The 22,552-nt window shown below is 38.5% G+C and overlaps 2 protein-coding genes across 3 annotated transcripts in view; one reads left to right on the top strand and one right to left on the bottom strand.

Annotated features, from left to right (window-relative positions):
• MIER1 (MIER1 transcriptional regulator) overlaps positions 1 to 16,406 on the bottom strand; it is a 45,497-nt gene extending 29,091 nt beyond the window's left edge. The window contains exons 1-2 of one of the 2 annotated variants that reach the window (XM_026665993.2): positions 16,034 to 16,406; positions 3,529 to 3,553 (exon numbers count right to left, since the gene is read on the bottom strand). In XM_026665993.2, coding sequence (XP_026521778.2) covers positions 3,529 to 3,553; positions 16,034 to 16,042 — 34 coding nt within the window. In that variant the 5' untranslated portion in view covers positions 16,043 to 16,406. The remainder of the gene's footprint in view (positions 1 to 3,528; positions 3,554 to 16,033) is intronic. The other variant, XM_026665994.2, reaches the window with a different exon arrangement.
• A 93-nt stretch (positions 16,407 to 16,499) lies between these two features.
• Positions 16,500 to 22,552, top strand: part of DNAI4 (dynein axonemal intermediate chain 4) — a 45,643-nt gene continuing 39,590 nt past the window's right edge. The window contains exon 1 of the mRNA XM_026665992.2: positions 16,500 to 16,707. Coding sequence (XP_026521777.1) covers positions 16,655 to 16,707 — 53 coding nt within the window. The 5' untranslated portion in view covers positions 16,500 to 16,654. The remainder of the gene's footprint in view (positions 16,708 to 22,552) is intronic.

Genomic DNA, 22,552 nt, shown 5'->3' with positions numbered 1-22,552 from the left:
GGTCTTTTTGAAGGGTAGCAGTATTGTCTGTGGTGTTGAATAGCTTTACATCATCAGCGAAGAGAACGCAGTTGCTCTTGATATGATCACAGAGGTCATTTATGTAGAGTATGAAAAGAGTTGGTCCTAGAACACTGCCTTGGGGGACACCACTGTTGACAGGTACAGAATTTGATATCTCCACCAATACATTAAATAACCAATAGGATTTCACACATTCTAATCTTACCTTAAAATTCTAAAGTTACATTTACATTCTAATCGTATCTGTGAAAATAATTATCCAGTGGAACTGTAAGTGCTCAATCACTGTAGGCTTTTAAGAAGAGAATGGACAACCTCTCCCGTCTCAAATTGTATAGTGTCTGCTGCTGGAGCAGGGGGTTGGATTAGAACAGGGGTTGCCAACCTTTTGGACCTCAGGGACCACCAAACTCATAATTTTAAATCCCAGGGACCACTAACCGATTCTGTGGGCATGCCCTAATTTGTAGGTGTGGCTTGGTGGTCATGTGACTGGCTAGGCATGGCTTGTATGTAAATATACATATTTACATAAATATTGAATTTTTTATAAAAAAAGAGCAACTTTTACCCAAAATCAGGCAAAGCAGGCAGGCAGATTGAGTTGCTCACAGAATCATTCAGTGATCTATCTATCTGCCATGGGCTAGATCAGTCTCTCAAATTTGCTTGCCGTGAGTCTGCACTGAATAATAGAACCTTCAGTCCTAAGGGAGGTTCGAAGATCTAGAAGCTAGCTAGAAAATAAGAAATCAAATTATTTCCTGCTTCCTAGCTAATCTAAATCTCCCAACACAGCAGAACAGCTGATGGTCAGAAAAAGGAAAAATAGCAATTTAGCAGGCAAGTTTGCTGGGTAAGGAGTGAGTGGGCGGGAGAGTTCCCGCTGGCCATGTGGGCGGCACAGCCTTGTGTTTCTGCATAGCCTGGATTAATTGCTTGGGGAGGTGCTCTGGGGTGAGATTTCTCTGTGGCCCACCAAAATTTTCTCATGGACCACCAGTGGGCCGCTGGATTAGAAGACCTACAAGTTTCCTTCCAACACTGTTACTTTGTTACCCTCTGCTCAATGCTGAACTATTCCTGAAGCATTCTCTTTATTCTCGTGCCTGTTTTGCTTCCATTCTACAATACATATTCAGAAAACTACCTTTAATTCTTCATTTCCTCAAAACATTTTGAAATTTAAAGCCTACCCACTTTATTCTACCTTTTCTCTGCATCAAGTCATATAAAAACCTGCTCACTTACATATTTCTGTATTATCTGAAGTACAAAAATCTGGACTGTAGAACTCGTACCAGGCATAAAACTGAAATTGCATTTCCAAAATGTTGCTGTCACCTCTCATACCCTTTTACCCAGAGTTCTGCAAGCCCCTTTCCAGACACATATAACAAACTAATGTTTCTGTTGAATAGGGGAAGAGTAAAAATAATATTTCAATTATTAAGAATAAAATTCTTTGTACCCAATAACCATAAAAATACCATATCTTTTTTAATATTTCTGCAACTATATTGTATTATGCTCTCTTTTCTTTTATCAAAACTACAGTATGTCTTAATATTCTCATTTTGATTAACTAAAAAAGCTCAGTAGAAAGTCAAAAATCTCCAATACATTTATGGAGAGTAAATGTAGTATTTATTTTGGCTAGCATAGCAGCTTCCTAAGCTCTTATGTTACATTACATAAAGTAGACAATAATGACAATTACATGAAAAATTTGCCACAATTACTTATTCTAATTAACCTCATATTCCATATCATAGTCTATGATATTAATGTAAGAACTGACTTTATGTAACAGCTTTATTTCCAGGTTTCTCAGATTATGTAGAAAAAATGTGAGAGGTATTGAATATGAGTTGAAAGGAGCATTTAGATTCTGTACTAAATGTCAAATTATAGTGGCCCAGTAATGATTGTTAAATCCTCTTTAAACAAAATCAGCAAAGGTGATCCCAGCATTCTTTGGATAATTAGAATTTTTCTAAGGGTGAATTAGAATTTGTCTTATTTTATTTTGAATCCATTATTTTTTGTTCTGAATCTGGGAATAATACAGAATGTATTTTGGTTGTCCGTGTCACTTCTTTTTACATATTTGAAGAATGTTACCCCATTCATTCCTATCATCCCCCAGTTTTATTAAGGCTAAACAATCCAAGTGTCTTAAAATAATTCGTTATAGTACTTTAAATCATTTCAAGTTAGTAGCTTTGCTTTCAGTATCAAGTCAGCTATTCCCAAATATAAGAAGGAAAAAAAACCTAATCAAGGTGTTATAATAAAGTTACATTACAACAAAATATTGTATTATGATTTTACCAAATTGTCAATTTCTTTATGATTCCTTAACATGTAATATTTCAAATACATTAGTGCTATGGACAGAATTTAAATATATTCTTTATTATTATTTTATTTATTATTATTTATTAGATTTATATTGCTGCCTATTCGCCATAGTAACTCAAGGTGGCTTATAGAGTCCTTGGTGCTCTCTAAGTTCAGTTGTTTGCTTGAAAACATTTCATTTCATTGTAGACATCATGAAGGACCCCAGAGTTCAACCCTAAGCTACATACAGTATATTCTCTTCTATTGGATTCTTATTTATAAATGTTACATTTCTGATTATAACACAGAATCTTGTGGTTTATGTTTATTGAATACAAAAAGTTATGAGATTTTCTAGTAGTCTCCCATTCAAATATTAACCAGATGTGAACCGGTTTAGCTTTTTGATATCAGTAGTAGGCTAATTGCTGCCTTTGTTTAAGACTCCTAAATTATATAAAAAATACAAAATACAAGTGAGATCTCTTTTGCTAATTAAGCAGATCTTGAAAGGGTTAACCCACCAAAAATATGTGTATTACCCAAAAAGAATCAATAAATCTGCAATACAATTCTATTATAAGTGGATAACAATATTCATGCTGGCACTTGGCCTTAGTTATGGCATAATAAACCTTCATTTTTTTAAAAATTGCATTCTTGCATTAATCTGAACTTTGTTAGATAACGCCATAGTTACATGCATCATATTTTCCAAATTCTAGTGATAGTTGAAAGACACATTTTTAGAAATATATAAGAGCAACGTGACACAGGCACATCTGTTAGAGCTACGTAAAACATTCAAATGAAACATCTCTCCTAAAATTATTAAAGCAATTATCTTCTGCAAGTGTAATATAGCTGTTCATAGCCTGCATCCACAGCTAGCTGCTTTGCTGAGGAGAAAGCACATTGTGAAGCACTTCATTCAAAAGCTTTATAAAGCCCTAGTATTTGCCGAGCATGTAACAATCATTAGAAGTGGTCCCTTGAGATCAAACTGCCTTTTAGTATGGAACACAAACTCTTTTAAATAAAGTTCAGTGTCGTTAATTATAGCAACAACTGTGCATTCTATAATATATATAATCAAATGAACTTGAATAAAGAACTTATATCTTCTCCAGTTTAGTAAATATTAAAATAAAACATTACCTGGGCTTGCTGATTCAACTGATGGCTGTCCAAAAGAAAAAAAGAAAATATTATTAGTAATAACACTAATTATGTTAACCTTTGTATTTAAATCAAGCATATAATTGCCTAGAAAATGTCTGATGTATGATTTGTTACAAAAAAGAAAAATAAACACATCATGGAGATATTTTCAATCATTATTTTTAGCCATAGGCAATACAGGTAGTTCTTGTCTTACAACCCCCGCCAAAGATACATATTACCCTGTTACGAAATTCCAATGGCCAAGTCCCCACCCATGGTCACATGGCTGCATTCTGGGCACTCAGTAACTGGCCTACATTTATAGCCATTATGCGACAACAATTTATGATGGTTTTGCTGAAAACCGGTGTTACTTTCAGTTTTGGCAAAATGCCTCATAATGAATAATACATTTGCTTAATGCCCAAAAATTCACTTAATGACCATGGTGATTTGCTTAATAATTGCTACGAAAGGTTATAAAAAAGATTTGTAAAAAAAATGGTAACTATAGCAAAAGGATGTTTAGTGTTGACTTTAGAAAGTTTTTAACAAACATACAAACAAAATACAAATGGACTTATTTAAGACTTTGAAGTTATTGAAAGGATTTTTCCCTTGGGAAAATGTCTATATAGTTGGATTTAAACTGATAACTTTGAAGGTTGGACACTACTGGACATCTACAATGAATGGATTTCAGGAAGTTATTTACTATTACTGAAGAATTAGAAGATGGTACTGAAGAGGAACAAGCCCACTGAATAAAACTGAAATTGATTTGAAGATGGATGACAACAAACTTATAAGAAAGAGATGGAAATAGAGGATTTACAAGTAAAACTAAATTATGATTTAATAAGTGAAAAAGACATACACAGGGGTGGGATCAGGGGTGGGATTCTACCAGTTCGTACCTATTCACTAGAACTAGTTGTTAACATTCTAAGCAGTTCGGAGAACTAGTTGTTAGAAGAAATTACTGGCCTAATCCTGTAAGGAAGGCAGGAAGGAAACATTCTGGTGTTGCTTACAGAAACTGCCTCTCCGTTAACCCTTATTACATTCTTGGCAGGACTAGACTTCCTGTCTCAGGAATTTCTCTGGAGTTTTTTCCCCCTCCTTTGCTGGTACTTTGTTTGTGTGGAGTGACCATTCAAAGTTACAATGGCACTGAAAAAAATGACTTATGACCATTTTTCACACTTACAACTGTTGCAGCATCCCCACAGTCATGAGAGGCCAGGCAAGGAGATGCATGCCTGGATGAGTAATATTGAGTTGGCCACGCCCAGCCAATAACATGACCACTAAGCCACGCCCACCAACTAAGTCACGCCCACAGAACCGGCTGTTAAAAAATTTGAATCCCACCCCTGGGTGGGATGCTACCGGTTCAGCCCGCTTCTATAGAACTGGTAGCTGCGAAGAGCAGCTGACACCAAACCGGTTCAGTGTTTGGCCCACCCGCCTGCCTGGGCTCTAGACTGTCCTTTATTCCCTGTTTTCCCCTCCTCAGCTGCTTTGCGTGGCACAGCTGAGGTTGAAAAAGCAGGAAACAAGAGGATTTTCAAACACTGCACACCAGCGTGCAGCGCTTGTCAGCTGTCCAGGCGGCACAGCTGATGATTTCTTGCAAACACTGCACATACACGTATTAATGATTGTCCGCAGTTCAAAGAACCAGCAAATCACTCCACTGGCTGGCCCCGCCCCACCCACTCACTCCTTACCTGGCATGCGAGCCATCCAACTTGCCTGGTTTGGTAAGTTGCTATTTTTCCTCCCCCCCACCAACCATTAGCTGTTCTGCTCTGCTGGGAGATTTAGAATAGCTAAAAAGCAGGAAATCCTTGGATTTCTTGTTTTCTAGCTAATCTAAAAGCAGAGCCGAACCTTCCTTCGGACTGAAGCTTCTACTTTTCAGTGCAGACTCAGGTAGCCGATTGCAGATAGATAGATCTCTCAGTGAATCTGTGATTCTGTGAGAAACTCAATCTGCCTGCCTGCTTTGGGGTAAAAGTTGCTCTTTTTTAATAAAAAATTCAATATTTACATACATGGTGTACTGTGAATTAATTTGTGAGTTTGCTTGCAAGCAAATTTAATGTGGCAGACTCAAGTAGCTGACTGCAGAAAGATAGATCTCTAAGTGAATCTGTAATTCTGTGAGCAACTCAATCTGCCTGCCTGCTTTGCCTGCTTTTGGGTAAAAGTTGCTCTTTTTAATAAAAAAAAATCAGTACTTACATAAATATTTATAATATTTACATACATGCCATGCCCACCCAGCCACACCTACAAATTAGGTCACAGCCACAGAACCAGTTGTTAAGAAATTTGAATCCCACCCCTGCATATCCATATTAAAACAGAAGAGTGCTGTGGATTATTTTCTACATTAGATTTACAAAAGGGACTTGTTGAAGTTGTCAAGGATTTTCTAAAAAGAGATAATAAGAATATGAAGAGTGGTGAATAACTTCTTTCTACTAGAATTACAAAGGGACCTGAAAGGATACAAGGCCATTTGAGAAAAGAGACAAAGGAACAAAAGGGGATGCTAGAATTTTATTTGAGAGATCTAAAGATTTTTGAGAGAAAGAAGAAATAATATAAATTGGCTTATTTGATTGATGTTAAAATAAATGGATTGCTATATTTTGGTAATGTTTAAATGGTTTGTTGACAGACTGGATGATGATGTTCTAAAAGTTTTGTTTGTTTGGAGAGAGGAAATGGGGGAATATGTTTAAATAGAGATGGAAATTTAAATATAAAAGAATTCAAATTGAATTTAAGCAGATATAGTATGTGATAGGGTTATTTTTGATAATGGATTTTTGCTGATTAATATGGAGAGATGAGTTTTTAGAGATTATTTATATAGAATGGGATGAGGTATGGGATGAAGAGTTGCTTGGTGCTATTTTAAGAGACAGTGAAGATGATGATTAGATTTACAGGGGATGAAGAGGGAGGTTTCTTTTTCTCTTTTTCTTTTTTCTTGTCTGCATTAGATACACACACTACATATAAATTGTATTCATTTTATCTGTATAACATAATTTTCAATAACTTTATTATATAAAAAATAAGGGGCTAGGATGTAGAAACCTGGAAGCAAAATAAGTAAAATCTCACCCTCATTTATGAGAGAATTCACTGAGGTGGAATTTGAGGCACTTTCCCCAGATTGCAAAACTGAAGAACCACCCTTTCAGATAAACATGATATTGAAACATCTACATGCTCCTCATAAATGTTTTGAAATGCAATACTCGTGCTTCTCTCTCAGTTTCAGTGAATTCTCTTCCAGAATCCAATAGTAACTGGGAGATATACAAATAACTATCATTAGGACACTAACTATAGCTTATCACAAATTTATCAATAAACTATCCCACCAGTTTCGTGTAGATAGTCCCCACAATATTCCCAAAAACCTTCCCCCAAAATTACTGATAGATCCTAGTTCACATTACAGGTATTTCCCCAGATACTGCTTTAGATCCTGCCTTTGAAGAGGAAGATTCAGGTAAATCTTCGTGCCTCTTCTTTTCCAATAGACCTTAAACAATGCCATGGGACAATATCCCACCAATGTAATAGGAGAGAAGTCTTGAAGCTTTGTCTCCTATTGCCATGGAGGCTTGAACCTGAGCTCTTATTTGGCCAAGTCTACTTTTGTCTTCTTCTATGGCACTCTATTAGCTTCTGCTATTTTAACTCCTGTACCACCTCAGAAAGCTAAGCAGCACATGGGATTAGCAGACAGGAGGAGGCTGAACAGGGACAATTGAACCATCTGGTCACCTCCAAATGCCAACCAACATCAATGGAACTGTTTCTCGAGTTGCTAGGAAAATCCCTAAGTGCTTAGTGGAACTCCTCCAGATGCAAAAAGTGCCTTGGGTAGATAGTCAGTCATGCCACCCTGCAGAAATTATGCAGAGTGGTTAATCTCACCTGACCAGAAAGTTATTTGAAAATGGAAAAGGACTATATTAGTGTCCTCTAACATCACACAATTTATCTGAAATAAAAGAGAGATACGGTATATGCTTGCATATGTATTTTGAGCCTGAAATTATATTGAGGCAAGTTATGGTAATATCAGCCAAGACAGATAAACCAAGGCAAGAAACCAACTCCACAAGGTGGCTAAAACTACTTTTATTGAAATTGTCTGTCACAAAATCTGGCACATCTGATCATGTGGTACCTCCTCCTTACTGTCCAATTTATTAGGAAGGTGTTTGTCTGAGCCACTTGCAAATGTTACCTGAATGTTGTGGACAATGTAGTTTATCCCATATATTTTTAGCAACAAAGCTGCAGACTCTATCAAGTTCATTTGACTTACTCTACAGGTATTCATGAGTTACTGAGCCTTCCTAGACACTCCTCCAAGGCACAGAGACTGAAAGCTTGTAAGACAAATAGTTACTGAAACACCAATATCAGAGCAATGGGGAAATCCAAGAGGGATGTACCTTGTTGGGGCAGCTATGTGGGATCCTTTACTTGTCCTTATATTTCAGCTGAATGCACAGACACTTACACCACACCATCTCAAAAGTAGGATGCCTGGTCATAGATAAATTATTTATTAAAAGCACAACCATCCTTCCTCTTGAACCCTGGCATTGAAGCTGCTATTAGACACAAAACTCAGGAGGAGAAATCTTCAAGAGGACCACAGCCCTACTCTGCCCAATAATATATACCTTAGATCTATTTGTTCATCTACCACCAACTTATGAATAAAAGTAGTATTATTACAGATGGATCTGGCATTCAGCAGCAGTAGATATAGTAATTTAAATACTACATGGTACATGTAATATCAAAACAGAATTTAAATGTTTTGTTATTGGCAGTAGGGTCTTCCTCAAAGACTAAAGTGCCTAGGAAGCTATACTAAAGACATTAAGATAATATCTTAATATCGGTACTTAGACACTGCTCATCAACTACGCATAAATGTTGATGTTCTACTCACTGAAGCTGCCTTGTACAATAATAGAGAGCTGCTTCAACATTCAGTCAGTCACTTCAAAAAAAAGCCACCTCCTTTACCTTTCAGGAAGCACAAAATTTCATAACAAATGAAAAGCATGTTCTCAATAATTTTGCAAAATTAGGAACCATATCCTTATAGCCTTAGTTTTTACTCTGGTTTTTACTCCCAGGTTTAGTTTTCATTCAAACAATAAAATACCTGGTTCTTAATGAAGGAAAAAAATCAAGCAAAATAGACAAAAAACTTGTGAAATATACAAAGTATCTCTAAAACGACATGAATAGATATTCACCACTATTGCATAAATATATATTTTCCATTTCATCTCACTCATATTCCAAAAGTTCCAGATCAGATTCAGATCAGATAAGAATCAGTTCTGATTAGGATATGAGAGACAATGAGAGCTGGATGCAAATTTATCAAAAACATATTTTTAAAAGCTAGAGATGCAGAGCATGGCACTCAGAATTCATTCCAACCCTCTAATAATAGCTCCACTTTAAGTCATGTGACTGGCAAAGAGAAAGAAAGGAGTTCAAAGTTTTTTAAAAAGCTCATATTACATGACACTGTGAGCTCCAAGGGGGAATAGTGGTAAAATTTTCTTGGATTTTTTTTTTGATGCAACGCTGGCCCTATTCAGCCTATTTTCAAATTTAAGCTTTCTTTTGACAGCTTCTATCCTAATAGCAAGTTTTGTCTCATCTTGGTCAGTATTATATGCTGATGGACAGAGTACCAAGTTTCTTTTATCATAACAGAGTAAGAAATAGCGAAGTGTGGTTCAGTTGTCAGTTCCACAACTCCAGTCCACCAAGCCAGAAGCCCAAGAAATTACAAATAAAAAGAACACCACTTGCACAGCTTTCAATAAACTATTCAAAGTCAATATTATGCTGTTCCTGATATCCAGAAGAAACAACTACAGATTTTAAAAGCCCAATATACAAAAACAACTATAAGTTTTTGAAATGCCATGATTTCCTACTATCTCTCAAATATATGTCCAATAACCACAACAAAAAAGTATTGGATATAGCTTTTGGCGATTACATTTTAAAAATAATGATATAACACTGGAAATCAGACTATTATTTTAACTGATTAAGAAAGAATATTGAGTTCACAGTAAGTCATGAAAGGAAGTTATTGCCTAGGTGTCCAAAGATTCATAGTGGCATACATTTAGGATTATTATATTGATAGTCCACTTTTTTCTGGGGCTCAAGATCAGCCCCAGCCAGACATTTTAACTACAAGACTGTCACAGGCCAAGGATAAATAGCACCAACTGTAAGTTGATCCCCACCTGTAATTATTCAAACTACAAAGTTCATGCACTATAATTAGGAATTTCTACTGCTTTGTTTATAACTAAGTTTTTCCAAAGACAGCAGTATTTACTTATTTACTAACAGATGCATATTCTACCTTTATTTTGTACTATTAAGATAAGTTTATATAAGGGATGAAGTCTATTTTCTTCACAACAATCCCTCTGTGAAGTAGATTGAGCTGAGAGAGTGACCTCATCCCTTTAATACTCTTCATAATCCTAGTGCCCTCTGCATATTTTAAGATGGAAATCTAAGAATTTCCAACCAGCATGATGTCAGAGAACAAACTTAAAAGGTGAAGCCTAACCACTAAGATAGGAGAGATATTTCATCATTTTCAGGGTAATCTAAATTTCGCAGAAATATAAAAATATATAATTTCAAAAAAGAACACCCAGCTGGATTAGGGCAAAATCTATTATTCTGGCATTCTGTCTCACACTAGCCAATCAGCTAGCTCCAGGTATTGGCAAGTAGAAGGTGGAGTTTCATCTCTTCATGTCAGTCACCCTGCAAATGGCAGTTTGAAGCATGTTGCCTCCAAAGGTAACCAATTTCCTACACCAAGAGATAAAAAAATATGGGAAAAAAGTTGCTCAGCCAATCAAAAGGTACAATGAAAGAATGCTCTGAAGTAGGCTTCTCTCTCTGGAAAAGTCTGTCCCCTCCCGCCAAGGCAAGAGTACCTCCCACTGTCATGATGCTCCAAAAGATCATAAAACTTGGCTTTCTGGAACACATTTGGTTTTTGACTGCTACAGAGTACCTGGTGTAGGAATGCTATGTTATAATTTTAAAACTAATAAGATACTGCTTTTCTTTAATGCACTGGCAACTGCTTTATCATCATTTAGAATCACTTTGACTGAAAGTTTATAAATGTATAAATAGATTGAGGAAATATTCTAAAATTTGAGGGCTGTTTGGCAATCAAACAGATTGCCTCAAGTAGTTATATGTTTCTTCTTTTTTGGAGGTATTGAAGCAGAAGCTAGGCAGCCTCCTGTCAAGCATACTCTAAAACAGCACCCTTTCACTAAAAAAAAATGTTAAAATGAACAGTGAACTGGGCCAGGTGATTTTCAAGAACTTTTCAACTTTATCATCTTAGGCAAACCTGATTTATATAACAAGCTATATATCAGAAACTGGAGCTTGTGTAAAAGACAGCAGGGAGATCTTTGCAAAACATATGCTCCAGACATCATATTACTTTGCTCATCAAACATTTCATTGCTTTTTATTGTGCTTCCAAGTGCAATTCAATGTACTCATGTTGATCTACAAAGTTCTAAAGAATCTAAACTATATGAGACCAGGAAATTTAAAGTATCATTTATTTCCATATTAATGTTAATGGCAAGAGTCTATCTGTATTGTGATAGGATATTAGTGCAATAAATAAATATTGGTAATTTATTATCACTGGAAACCAGATTCTGTAGCATAATTACAGAATTTACTACCAACAAAGAAAAAATTTTGGCTTCTTTCTCATTCTGCTTTCAACAAATAAATACATGTACACTACATACATGAAGTGTATGTAGAGCTCTCTGGGCCTCAAAGCAAAATTCTCACAAGGAGCTATGCAATTTGAGAGTTAAGTTGTTGATTCTTGAGATTGATTCTCAAGAAAGAGAAGAAAGTCATTACAAAGCATCTCATTCCTGGCTGAGGACTAGAAAGTGACTGTCAATAATAGCACCACTACTGTTGTTAAAGTAACAGCTTACTTGGGAACAACAGTGGAAAACGATGAAGTAAGCAGTCTCACCCTCAACATGCCATTCTTCTCTTGCTGGAGTATTGTGAGACCAGGCTTATTTCTTTGAAAGATCGAAGGTATAGAGCAAGGGAAAATCTGGAGTATCCTGCATTTCTGAGCTCAAAATGTGTAGAATTAATTTTTAACTGGGGAAAAAGCCTTGCATTTGCTATTTGTATGCCCCTGCTTTTATCTCTGTGATGCTATGTTGTTATTTAAATTAAACACCTCTCTCAAAGTTGGTATTGTGTTGTTTGATTGCATGATAAGTATTGATATTTTTATTGCAACAAGTAATCCTCAACTTATGATCACAAATGGGATGGCAATTTTGGTCATTAAGTGATGTGGTCACTAAGTGAGTCATCAGGTGACTTGAACTGGAGTGCATTACCGTTTTTACTGTGGTTGTTAAGTGAATAACAACATTCATTAAATGAATCCATTGACTTTGCTGGTTGGAAGCCGGATGGGAATGTAACAAGACATTACTATGACTGCAAGATGCTGCAACCATCATAAATGTGAGCCAGCTGCCAAGCACCCAAATTATGATCATGTGACCTTAGGGTAGTGCAATAGTTGTAATTTCAAGAATCATTATGGTCATAAGTCACTTTTTCAGATGCTGCTATAACTTTGAACTAATGATAACCACTGACATAATGATAAGCAAATAAAAGTAGAGTAAAAATTAGTTCCCCAACTAATAAAGACATATAAATAATCTATGTAAGCTTCCTTGTTATCAGGACAGAAATCCACTTCCTTATCAACTTGTCTCAATGTTGTTGAGAATTTTAATTTACATATTGATTCTAAATTGAAAATAACTAATTGTTGAAATTCTAGTAAGCTCATCCTATCTATCTCAATTAATTTTGTTAAAGAGAATTCTGTGACATTCATACCTCTAAGAGGAACTTTCCACTTAAGCAATTGTCAATGAGTCTGATACTAATTTACCATAAACATTTTTTCTACAGCTTCAACTTCCCATATACTATTGATTCAACCATATAAGAAATGCATATCAAAACTCTGCAGTTAATCTAAACTTATTACAAAATGTACAAAAACTTTTACTACGGTAGCTTTTAGAAATTTGAAAACTTTAGTTTATTGTTTATTGATTAGTTGGGAAAATGAAAACTATAGAAACCAGAAAAGCCTGCTTTTTTTCCTACAACAGAAACACCTAGCTTTGCAAAGCCAATATAATGTATAAAATTTGTGACAAGGTCCAAACAATGTATGACTTTCCACATTCTACAATGCAATCAATACCTTTTCCCAGTTAAAAATCAATAGTTTAATTCTATATATAAAAACCACTACATGATCAGATTATTTGGTCTTTAAAATATTTTGGTAATTAAAGGGAATTTGAATTATTTTAAAACTACTGAAGCAAATTAATAGCTAGCAATATTATTAATACTCTCATTCATGCAAATTTGAGGGGTTTTCCCCCCCAGAAATGCTTTAGTGCCTCTTTATTTGGATCAGGTAATGATTTAGAGAATTTTTGATGAGTTCAGTAAACAGTGTGTCCCTAAAGTAAAAAAAAAACCTTCAATATTTCATCTTGTTTTACAATTTATTTCTATTTTTAATATGCTATTATTTGGGGTTTTGATTATCAAGGTTTTGTTTAAAAATATATTCCTTTGTATATTACTTTAGGAATCCCCCTTATAACAAAAGAGTAAACAGAGGAAAAGAAAAATCATTAGATAGCCTGATCATCTAAGCCAGTGGTGGCGAACCTATGGCATGCGTGCCACAAGTGGCACACAGAGCCCTCTCTGTGGGCACGTGTGCCATCGCCCCAGCTCAGCACCACTGTGCATGAGTGTGTACCTCCCACCGGCCAGCTGGTCTTTGTATCTCTGCCGTGCATGCACGGGACGTGTGGTGCATGCAGGGGGCGTGGCACATGCACAGGGTCATGTGCGCATGTGAGGGCCATGCATATGCGGGGTGTGTGCATGCATGCACAGGGAGCACCAGTGCATTGTATTTGGGGGGTATGTGCACGCTTTGGGCACTTGGTGCCAAAAAGGCTTGCCATCCCTGATCTAAGCAGTGATCATTACTTCAAAACGCAGTCTTGTTTCAGAAACAATGTCGAATATGGTTCATGTGTATTCATATATTTCTTCCTCTCTTATATAATTATAAGAGCCCCAATTTTTGATTGAATTTACTTTCACTATTCTGTTAGAATAAAATAGAAACTATTTAGTCAGTATAACACTGACTAAATAAGTATAACACTAATACAATTATACAAGTAGATACAAAACTCCAGAAAACAAGAGGACATATTCATAGGAAGTCATCAGCCCTACCATTAAAAATTGAATTATATAAATGATAAACTTTAAGGTATTCTACTTTATCTATTTAGAAAAGAAAAGCAGGCAAAAGCTGTTTCTAAAACAGAAGAAACTTTCAACATTGTAATAAAACAAAGAAAAGTTAAGTATATCCATTTTAACTCATTGTATCAAACAGATGTAAAAACCATCAGGTTTTCGAAAAGGAAACTGCGAAGAGGCAAGTTTGAACATGAGCCACATGTTCATGAAACTAATCAGTTTCATTTTCTGAATCTCAACTAAAATGATTAATATTCTCTGATCTTTCCCTTATTTTTATCATTTTGATGGATATCTGAAAACTGCTATCTCACAAGTCCTGAGATGAGCTTCCCTATTTTTTTCACATATTAATATAATTGCAAATTAGACCAATTTCTTTTACATCTTTTCATTTTTGGTATCATTTTAAACAAAAATGTCATATGGACACAATCTTATTTAAGTGAGCAAAGGTGAGGGCAGTACAGGCATCAAAGCACTGTACTTGTTTGTCTCCACATGGATTAATTATAGCACTTATAATTACTTATCTCAAAAATTGATAACGTGTTTTAGCACATGTCTTTGAAAAGAAGCATCTTTCCCCCTGCTTAAAGAGTGGGGAAAGATGCTTCTTTTTAAAGACATGTGCTAAAACAAGTTATCAATTTTTGAGATAAGTAATTCATCCAAGCTGGGATAAGAGATTTTAAGAGGTTTTCCTTGTATCAAAAAAACCCTAAAAACATCAATGTTTTAAAGAATATTCAAATGTCAGTAAACTATACTACTATCAATTTTGAAACAATACCCCATTACTTGTGGGAACCAATCAAAGGCTAATAAGGTAGCATAAAGGATTGAAGTAACCTCTCCTAGACCAGCTCAACTACATCCATATGCTTTTCTCTTGGCAGCAAAACAGAAATGGTTTGCTATTGGGTTTTTTCTGGGTTTTTTTTAAAAAGACTTTCCTCTCTACCCTGTAGATTTGATATCCCTTGGTCTTCCATCCAACTCTTCACCAGACCAGTCCCTGCCTAGTTTACATGCATACAAAAAGCTGGACAGGTGCTACCATCTCCACCACCCAGGCACTTTGAGCAAGTCTTATAAGTTGCTCAACCTTACCCTGGGAGTTTAAAATACCATTTTGAACTTCTGAATTTCAAGGGGGTGGTATTAGTGAACGACAAATGTTGCAGTTTTGACAAATTACAACCCACATCCCATCCCATCCCGAAAATGGCCTTTTCCAGTGTCCACAAAGCCAAGAACTTAACCTGTTAGAAAGTAGTATCCTGCCAAATGCTGGAGCAGCACAGAGGTCTGCCTACTTCAAAGACTTTCAAAGACTATATAGTACTAAAACACCCAACCATCGGAAGGCGGGGGGGGGGGGGAGGAGGCGCTTCAGCAAAATAAGCCTCTTGACTCCCCAACTCGTCCCACGAAGCTTTTGGGTCTCCCCAGATCTGCCATTCAACTGTTGGAGGGAGGGGGAAGACAAATAAGGGGGCAACTTGGGTGAATCCAGACTGTCCCGAACAGGAAGAAAAGCAGCAGCCTTTTTCTCTTCTGCTGTTCACAGGAAGGCACCTCTCATATCCCAGAAGGAAACGAAAGGGTGGTGTCACCGTTTCTCGTCCCCTTCGCCCAACGCATTCCCGCCACGACGGGGTCCCGCAGGGCCGGGGCGTCCTCCCCGACTCGGGCCCCCCGCGAGGTCTAGGCGCAGGACGCCACCCAGGCCCATCTCGGGACCTTCCTCCCATCTCCCTAACTAACTTGTGGGGGAAGCGAAAGGAAAAGGAGGGCAGCGGCCGTGCAACAAGTTCCCGGTTGGCCCCAGAGACTCGACTCCTATGTCTTTTCCCTCTCCGGCCGCCGCTTCTTCGCCCTCTTCCTCTTCCTCCTCTCCTCTTCCTCGTCTCCCTCCTTCCTTCGCCTCCTTTTCCTTCCATCCCCTCGCCGCCACCCGCGACTCTCCTTCACTTACCTCCGCCATGTTCGCCGCTCAGCTGAGGCGGGCCGAGCCTGGAGAAGGGGAATCACATCGCCGCCGCGGCGGAGAGGAGGAAATGGGCACGGAAAGGCTGCGGGAGCGGCAGCAGCGGCAGCAGCGGCGGCGGCGATGGGTCACAGGCTCTGGGAAGCGGCAGCAGTGGATACAGGGAGGAGGGAGCGGGAAGCCACCAGGGGGAGGAAGAGGCCCAACGTCACCGCGCAAAGGAGGTGGGCGCGCCCGCGACGCCGCCTCTCCGCTCCCCCGCCCGCTTTTAACTCGCTCGCTCGCTTCGCCTGCCCTTCTCTTTCTCTGCCAGCGCGAGCGCTTCAGTCACGAGACGGCGGCGTCCGCTTCCCGGCGTCGCGCTCGCGGAAGGCGCTTTTTCCCCCGCCCCCCCTCCCCCGAACACGGGAAGATAAACGGTCTCTTTCGGGGACGGCGAAGGGGGGGAGAGGGGTTTGAAGAAAAGAAGAAGAAAAAAAAATCCGTGCTTTTTAAAACGGGCTACGCACGCGCAGTCTCCACCCAGAGGCGAGGTCCCGACTTCTCTGGGCGGACGACGACTCCCCACAACGTAACGCGGGGCCGCCAAAAAAATAAAAAATAAAAAAAATGAGCACCTTGTACAAAACCGCGGCTCAACCCACCCGCCTAGACGGGCCGGGGTGAGTCAAAAGCTTCCGCTTCGCCAAAGTTACCCCACCCACCCCGCCCCCTTTGAAAGCTCTCTCCGCACGTTTTCCTTTCGAGCATTTTCGCCGAGGGGGAAGAATGGAGCCCAAATTCTTTCCAGACTTGGGTCGAATAAGTAACCGTAGGCTCTTCCCGATAAAGGAGCAAGAAGAGGGGGACTCGTGACTGGGGAAAGCGTTAAATCTTCTTCCCTCTACTCCAGAGCAGGTTACCGCTGCCTTTTATCGTCCCCGAAAGGCCGGAAAAGCCGATCAGGGCTCGCCCCGTCTTTCCTCTGCCCCCCTCTAGTCTGGTATAGGATCTCCTGCTTGAGCAGGGGATGTGTGGACTAGAACAGAGGTCGCCAACCTTTTGGACCTCAGGGACCACCAAACTCATAATTTTAAATACCATGGACCAGAGACCCTGGGAAAATCCCCCAAAAAGTCTGCAGGAAAATTCCCCATCCTGTTTTCCTAAATTGATCATTCTTTATTTGGGATCGCAGGATACCATCTCCAGCTCTGTTCTCAAGTGGGGGTGGGGCAGAGAGAGAGAGAGAGAGAGACTTTTGGCTTCATGCAAGGAAAGCAGCAGAAGTCTTTCTTTCTCTCCCCCAAACTCTGCCAGAAATGAGTCTTTGTAAGACTTGTCGCACCAGCACAGTCTCTTGGAGCAGGGTACTGTGCAGGGTCCCAAAGACTCATTTCTGGTGGAGTTTGGGGGAGAGAAAGAAAGACTTTTGCTGCTTTCCTTGGCAGCCAAAAGCAGCAGAAGAAAGAAGCAGCCCGGTTGCCAGGCGAAGTGCGTGGGGCGAGTGGGGCAAGTTTTCCCCCTCCTACCTTTCCCCCTTCCCCTCACTACCTCGTGTTGTTCGCAATACAAGTGACGCAAGCCTTGTGTTCCTGCGGGCCATGTGGGCAGCGCAGCCTTGTGTTCCCTTGCAGCCTGGATTAATTGCTTTGGGTGGTGCTTTGGGGGTGACATTTCTCTGCGGACCATCAAAATTTTATTACGGACCACCAGTGGTCCCCAGCCTGCTGGTTGACGACCACTGGACTAGAAGACCTCCAAGGTCCCTTCCAGCTCTATTCTGGTTCTGATTCATCTCTTCATGTACCTGTTTGCCCATGGTCTAAGAATGGCAGCTTCCTCCTCCCGAAGACAAAGCGGGGACGAACAGGTGGGAAACGAGGCACTGGGTGGAAAGATTCCGCTTCTTGCTTTGAAGCATTGGCGCAGCTGCCAAAATCGAATGGCTCCTTTGCCGTTTGTTTCTGAAAAAGTTATCCTCACGGGAAAATTATGTCAACCAGGGTGGTAATGCAAGCTTCGTGTTTCCAGTTGTGAAAGGATATGCTGGAGATGATTTTAGTTTTGTAGCATTTATTTATTACATTACAGGTAGTCCTCGACTGGCTGTTCAAAGTCACAAGAGCGCTGAAAAAAGTGACTGACAACCGTTTTTCACAATTATGACCATTGAAGCATACCCAGGGTCATGTGAGTTACATTCGGATGCCTGATAACTGACTCACATTTATGACGGTTGTGGTGTCCCAGGGTCATGTGATTGGGAAACCAGATTCACTTCACCACCGTGTTGCTTAACACCGTTTTATTTAACAGCTGCTCTGATTCACTTAACAACTGAGGCAAGTAAAGTTGTAAAATGGGGGCAAAACTCAATAACTATCTTGCTTCATAACATAAATTTTAGAGTCAATTGTCATAAGTCAAGGACTACCTGTATATTTACAGGACTACATAGTGAAAAGAGCCAAGAGTGCAAGTGTCATAGGAAACAAGGACTGAGGTGAATGATTTATGGTTTGTCATTCTGCTCATGTGTGGGGGAAGGTTCAGGTTAGGCATCTGCAATTTGCAGACCATCCCCGCCCCCAAAGCAAAATGAATTCCTGTATTGGGCCATCAAAGTTTGGTGACACAGTGCCAACAAAGCGGCCTGGGTCTTCTGACATTTGGTGTCTAAAAATTTGCAGAGCTATTTAATGTAGTTAAGTATGTAAAGAAGACCCTTTAACCCATGGGTGTCAAACTGGTGGCCAGTGGGCCGGATGTGTCATGCATAGGCCCCGCCCACCCCAGCTCCTTGAATGGGAAAAACTTCACGAAACATCATGTGACAGCAACATGACGTGAGTTTGACACCCTTGCTTTAACCCATTAGAAAGAAAGAAAAAACTCCGTGCTGCCTGTTTTGTATCTACTGATTTCAGTGTGACAGTCTCTAGTTACATGCAACTATTGCACTCTCCAATAAATATGCATAAGATTGAATTCTGCTGAACGCAGAAGGATTTCCATTAGGACATAAAATATTGCACTGTAAATGCAAAGATGAAAGCAGTGGAATTTTCAGTATAATCATAAAGGTGCATTGCAGTACAATCTGTTCTTTTAAGGTTGAGATCCAGGAGGTGTTTTTATTGTGTCTTAATGTGTCTTCTTGGAGAATTATCCCACAAATTACCAACTATGTAGAAGGGATATTTGAAGAATGTTATAGACAGTGCTGATATTGGGTAGGAAGTTTAAAAATGTGTATCTTTAGATCCTGTTGTATGCAAGTCATGATACATTGTGTTTCATAGACATGCCATAAACTGTTATCCCTAATTTGCAATTGGGATGATGGTGTTCCGTCAGTGTTGACTCCTGATGACTGCCTGAAAGTCCATGCAGTTTTCATGGAAAGATTTTGGAAGTGGTTTGCCACCTGCTTTCTGAGGTGGCTGAGAGAAAGTGATGGGCCAAAGGTTGCCCAGCTGACTTAGTACCTAAGGTGGGACTAGTTCTTGTGGTCTCCCCGTTTCTAGCCTGATGGAACTGCTAAACTGGCTCTAATTTGCAACTTATTTACTTACTTACTTACTTACTTATTTACTTACTTACTTACTTAGTTATCATATGGCACGTTCACATCATATTTCAGTAAAAAGGAACACAGGGATAAAATATAAAACAGAAATAAAAAATAATTTGCAATTACTCCGAAATAAATATGCATATTTATTTGTATACCTCCAGAATCACATAGTTTGAGTTTGATGACTATATAAGTGCTGAAATAAATACATCTTTAATATGAGAATTTAGTGTCTTATCTGATTATATTAAACATTGATTTGATTTGATCCCACTTTCAAATTTTGCACTACATATTTATTTTAGTTTTGCTTGTTGGTTGGAATATAGATTTCCACAACTGATTTATTCTTTCAGCTCAGTTGAAGAGTTATTTGACTCTGCTGGTTGGCTTGGTACAACTGAAATCTAATTTGTTCAGGGATCACTTTTGATATTTGTGGAACCTATACAAGGAAATACTAGGTTGTAGGATTTCTTTTGATTATATTAGTAAATTGTTTTCTACCAGAGGTCTGTAGAATTATATTATGACCTCTGATAGTAAAATCTTTTGACACCATCTTTAAAGTTTTTGTAGAATTCAACTTAAAAGTGTAATATTTGGACTTTCTGGTCCTGATAGCAATGTTGCCTTTGAAATTCCATAGTTGTTAAATATATAATGTATTTAAAATAATTAAGTAAAATTAGTTGCAGGAAGATGAAGGAAAGAGATGAAATTAAGTCATTCATACAATGTTTGAAGTAAGTTTGAATGTCCTGTTTCTGAAACAAGTGGCAGGTTATTTTAAAGGAATCATGAAATATTTTATTTATTTAATCTATACTATATGTCACCCATCTCACTATCAAGTGACTGTATACAGTGTAAATGTTTTTGTACATATTGGACACCTGTAGCAGAAATAAACAGTTTTGTGATCCCTGGAGCAGTGATACACGATTTCTGAAAACTGACTATAATACTTTTTTTTTCAATTTTGGGCAGGGAAACAATGAAAATTAAAATTCAAGTGTTATCCCAAAAATAGACACTTAAAACTCCTTAAAATCACAACACCACAGCCTTGCCTACTTTGTAGCCCTTAATCCTTTCTGTATTTAGCATGTTCTTGAATTGCCATCACTCTTGTAAATAATATTCAATAAGGGTTACATATTATCACCCTGCTTTTAGATTGAATTGAAAAAAATAATTGAAATGATTTGGACTTGTCTTACTACTGGTTAGACATTTTTAGGATTTTCAGCTTGTTTTATTAGTAGTTGTTGCCTGTCAAGAACATTTGACTATACTTCTTAGCTCTCTCAAGTAAATGGCAGTTCATCATTGTGGGTTATTGATATATTCTGTTTATTAGCATCTTTTTGTTTTATAACAGGCAAAAAAGTCATTTCCTGAAATATGGGGGTACTATCACAATTTTCAGTCCTCTATTGCATTTTATCTAGAGACTCTTAAACTATATATCACTAAAACACTCATTGTCATAACTTTTACCTGGGTGAAACAGTACCTTTTAAGGCAACATTTTTTGAACCAGATACATGAAATTGGTTAACATACAGAGTGTAACCAAAATCTGGGATCCATGACTCTTGAATGAATGGAATTTGGGGAAGTTGTGGCTGTTTCAGTGCTACTGGCTTCTGTTGGGTTGCTGCTGCAATTACATGATCTTCATTTTAAACATTCTGTGCAGTTTCCCAGTGAATCTCACAATCTCTCCCTCATTCACTCTGTAATGATGAATTGATTCATCATGTGGCTCTTAAAGAAGCAATAACTTTAAGGTGCATGAAGAAAGGCCTGGATATTTTTTATTGATTTATGTTCTTGTTCTTTGCTGACAAGGGGATGCAGTGGCTCAGTGGCTAAGAAGCTGAGCTTATTGATCAGAAAAGTTGGCAGGTCAGCAGGTCGAATCCCTAGCACCGCATAACGGAGTGAGCTCCCGTTACTTGTCCCAACTTTTGCCAACCTAGCAGTTCAAAAGCATGTAAAAAGGCAAGTAGAAAAATAGGGACCACTTTGGTGGGAAGGTAGAAGTGTTCTGTGCGCCTTCCGCATTTAGTCATGCTAGCCACATGACCATGGAGACGTCTTCAGACACCGCTGGCTCTTCGGCTTTGTAATGGAGATGAGCACCTCCCCCTAGAGCTGGAAATGACTAGCACATATGTACGAGGGGAACCTTTACTCTTTGCTGACAAACATGCATATGTATCTATCCCATATTTGTTCAAAAACTCAAGGCAATGCATAGAGTTCTATATTACTATTTTTCTTCACAACAACCTTGTGAAGTAAGTTGGGCTAAAATTCATGAAGTGAGCAGCTGTGGCTACAGATAGAATAGAAACTAGTTCTCTCTGATGTCAATCAGATACATTCGCCTCTATATTTTATCATTATCCACTTTATTTCATTTTTCAACTGCTTCCTACTCTGACACTGTTGTAGATTGGCCTCTTCTTCAGCTACTAGAGAAAAGGTAGTCCTGTCCTGCCTAGGAGGTCACATGTTACCATTTTTAAGCTATCTCTGACAGCTTCGTGTGACTCAGTGGAAAACCTGACAGGGATTATAAACTTGTATACTGAGTTGACAATAGCAATGTACAACATTGTGGTTAAAAACAAATTAAATAAAAATAAAGTAAAATATTGTCAGTGTCAGCATTTCAACAAACCTCCATTCCAACCAGTAACTCCAAGACAGACATATCTCAAAAGTACCTTTATTAGAATAGCACCTGGCACATTTGTGGAATCCTGAATCTAAAGTTTTTCGGGCTTTCCACAATTTCCCAAACTACAAATCCATCCCCCCCCGCCGGTTGTCATCACATCGCCCAATCACAATCCATCCAAAAGTAAATCCTTATTTCATCCTGCGCCATACTATATGACCTTGAACTAACAAAAGAATTTTATTTTGTCTAC

The sequence above is a fragment of the Notechis scutatus genome, chromosome 3, assembly GCF_049901735.1.
Source record: "Notechis scutatus isolate UNSWTSFEM ecotype Mainland chromosome 3, rNotScu1.2, whole genome shotgun sequence".
Lineage (NCBI taxonomy): Eukaryota > Metazoa > Chordata > Lepidosauria > Squamata > Elapidae > Notechis > Notechis scutatus.
The sequence above is the reverse complement of the archived record's forward strand: the minus strand, read 5'-3'. Positions and strand labels throughout refer to the sequence as shown.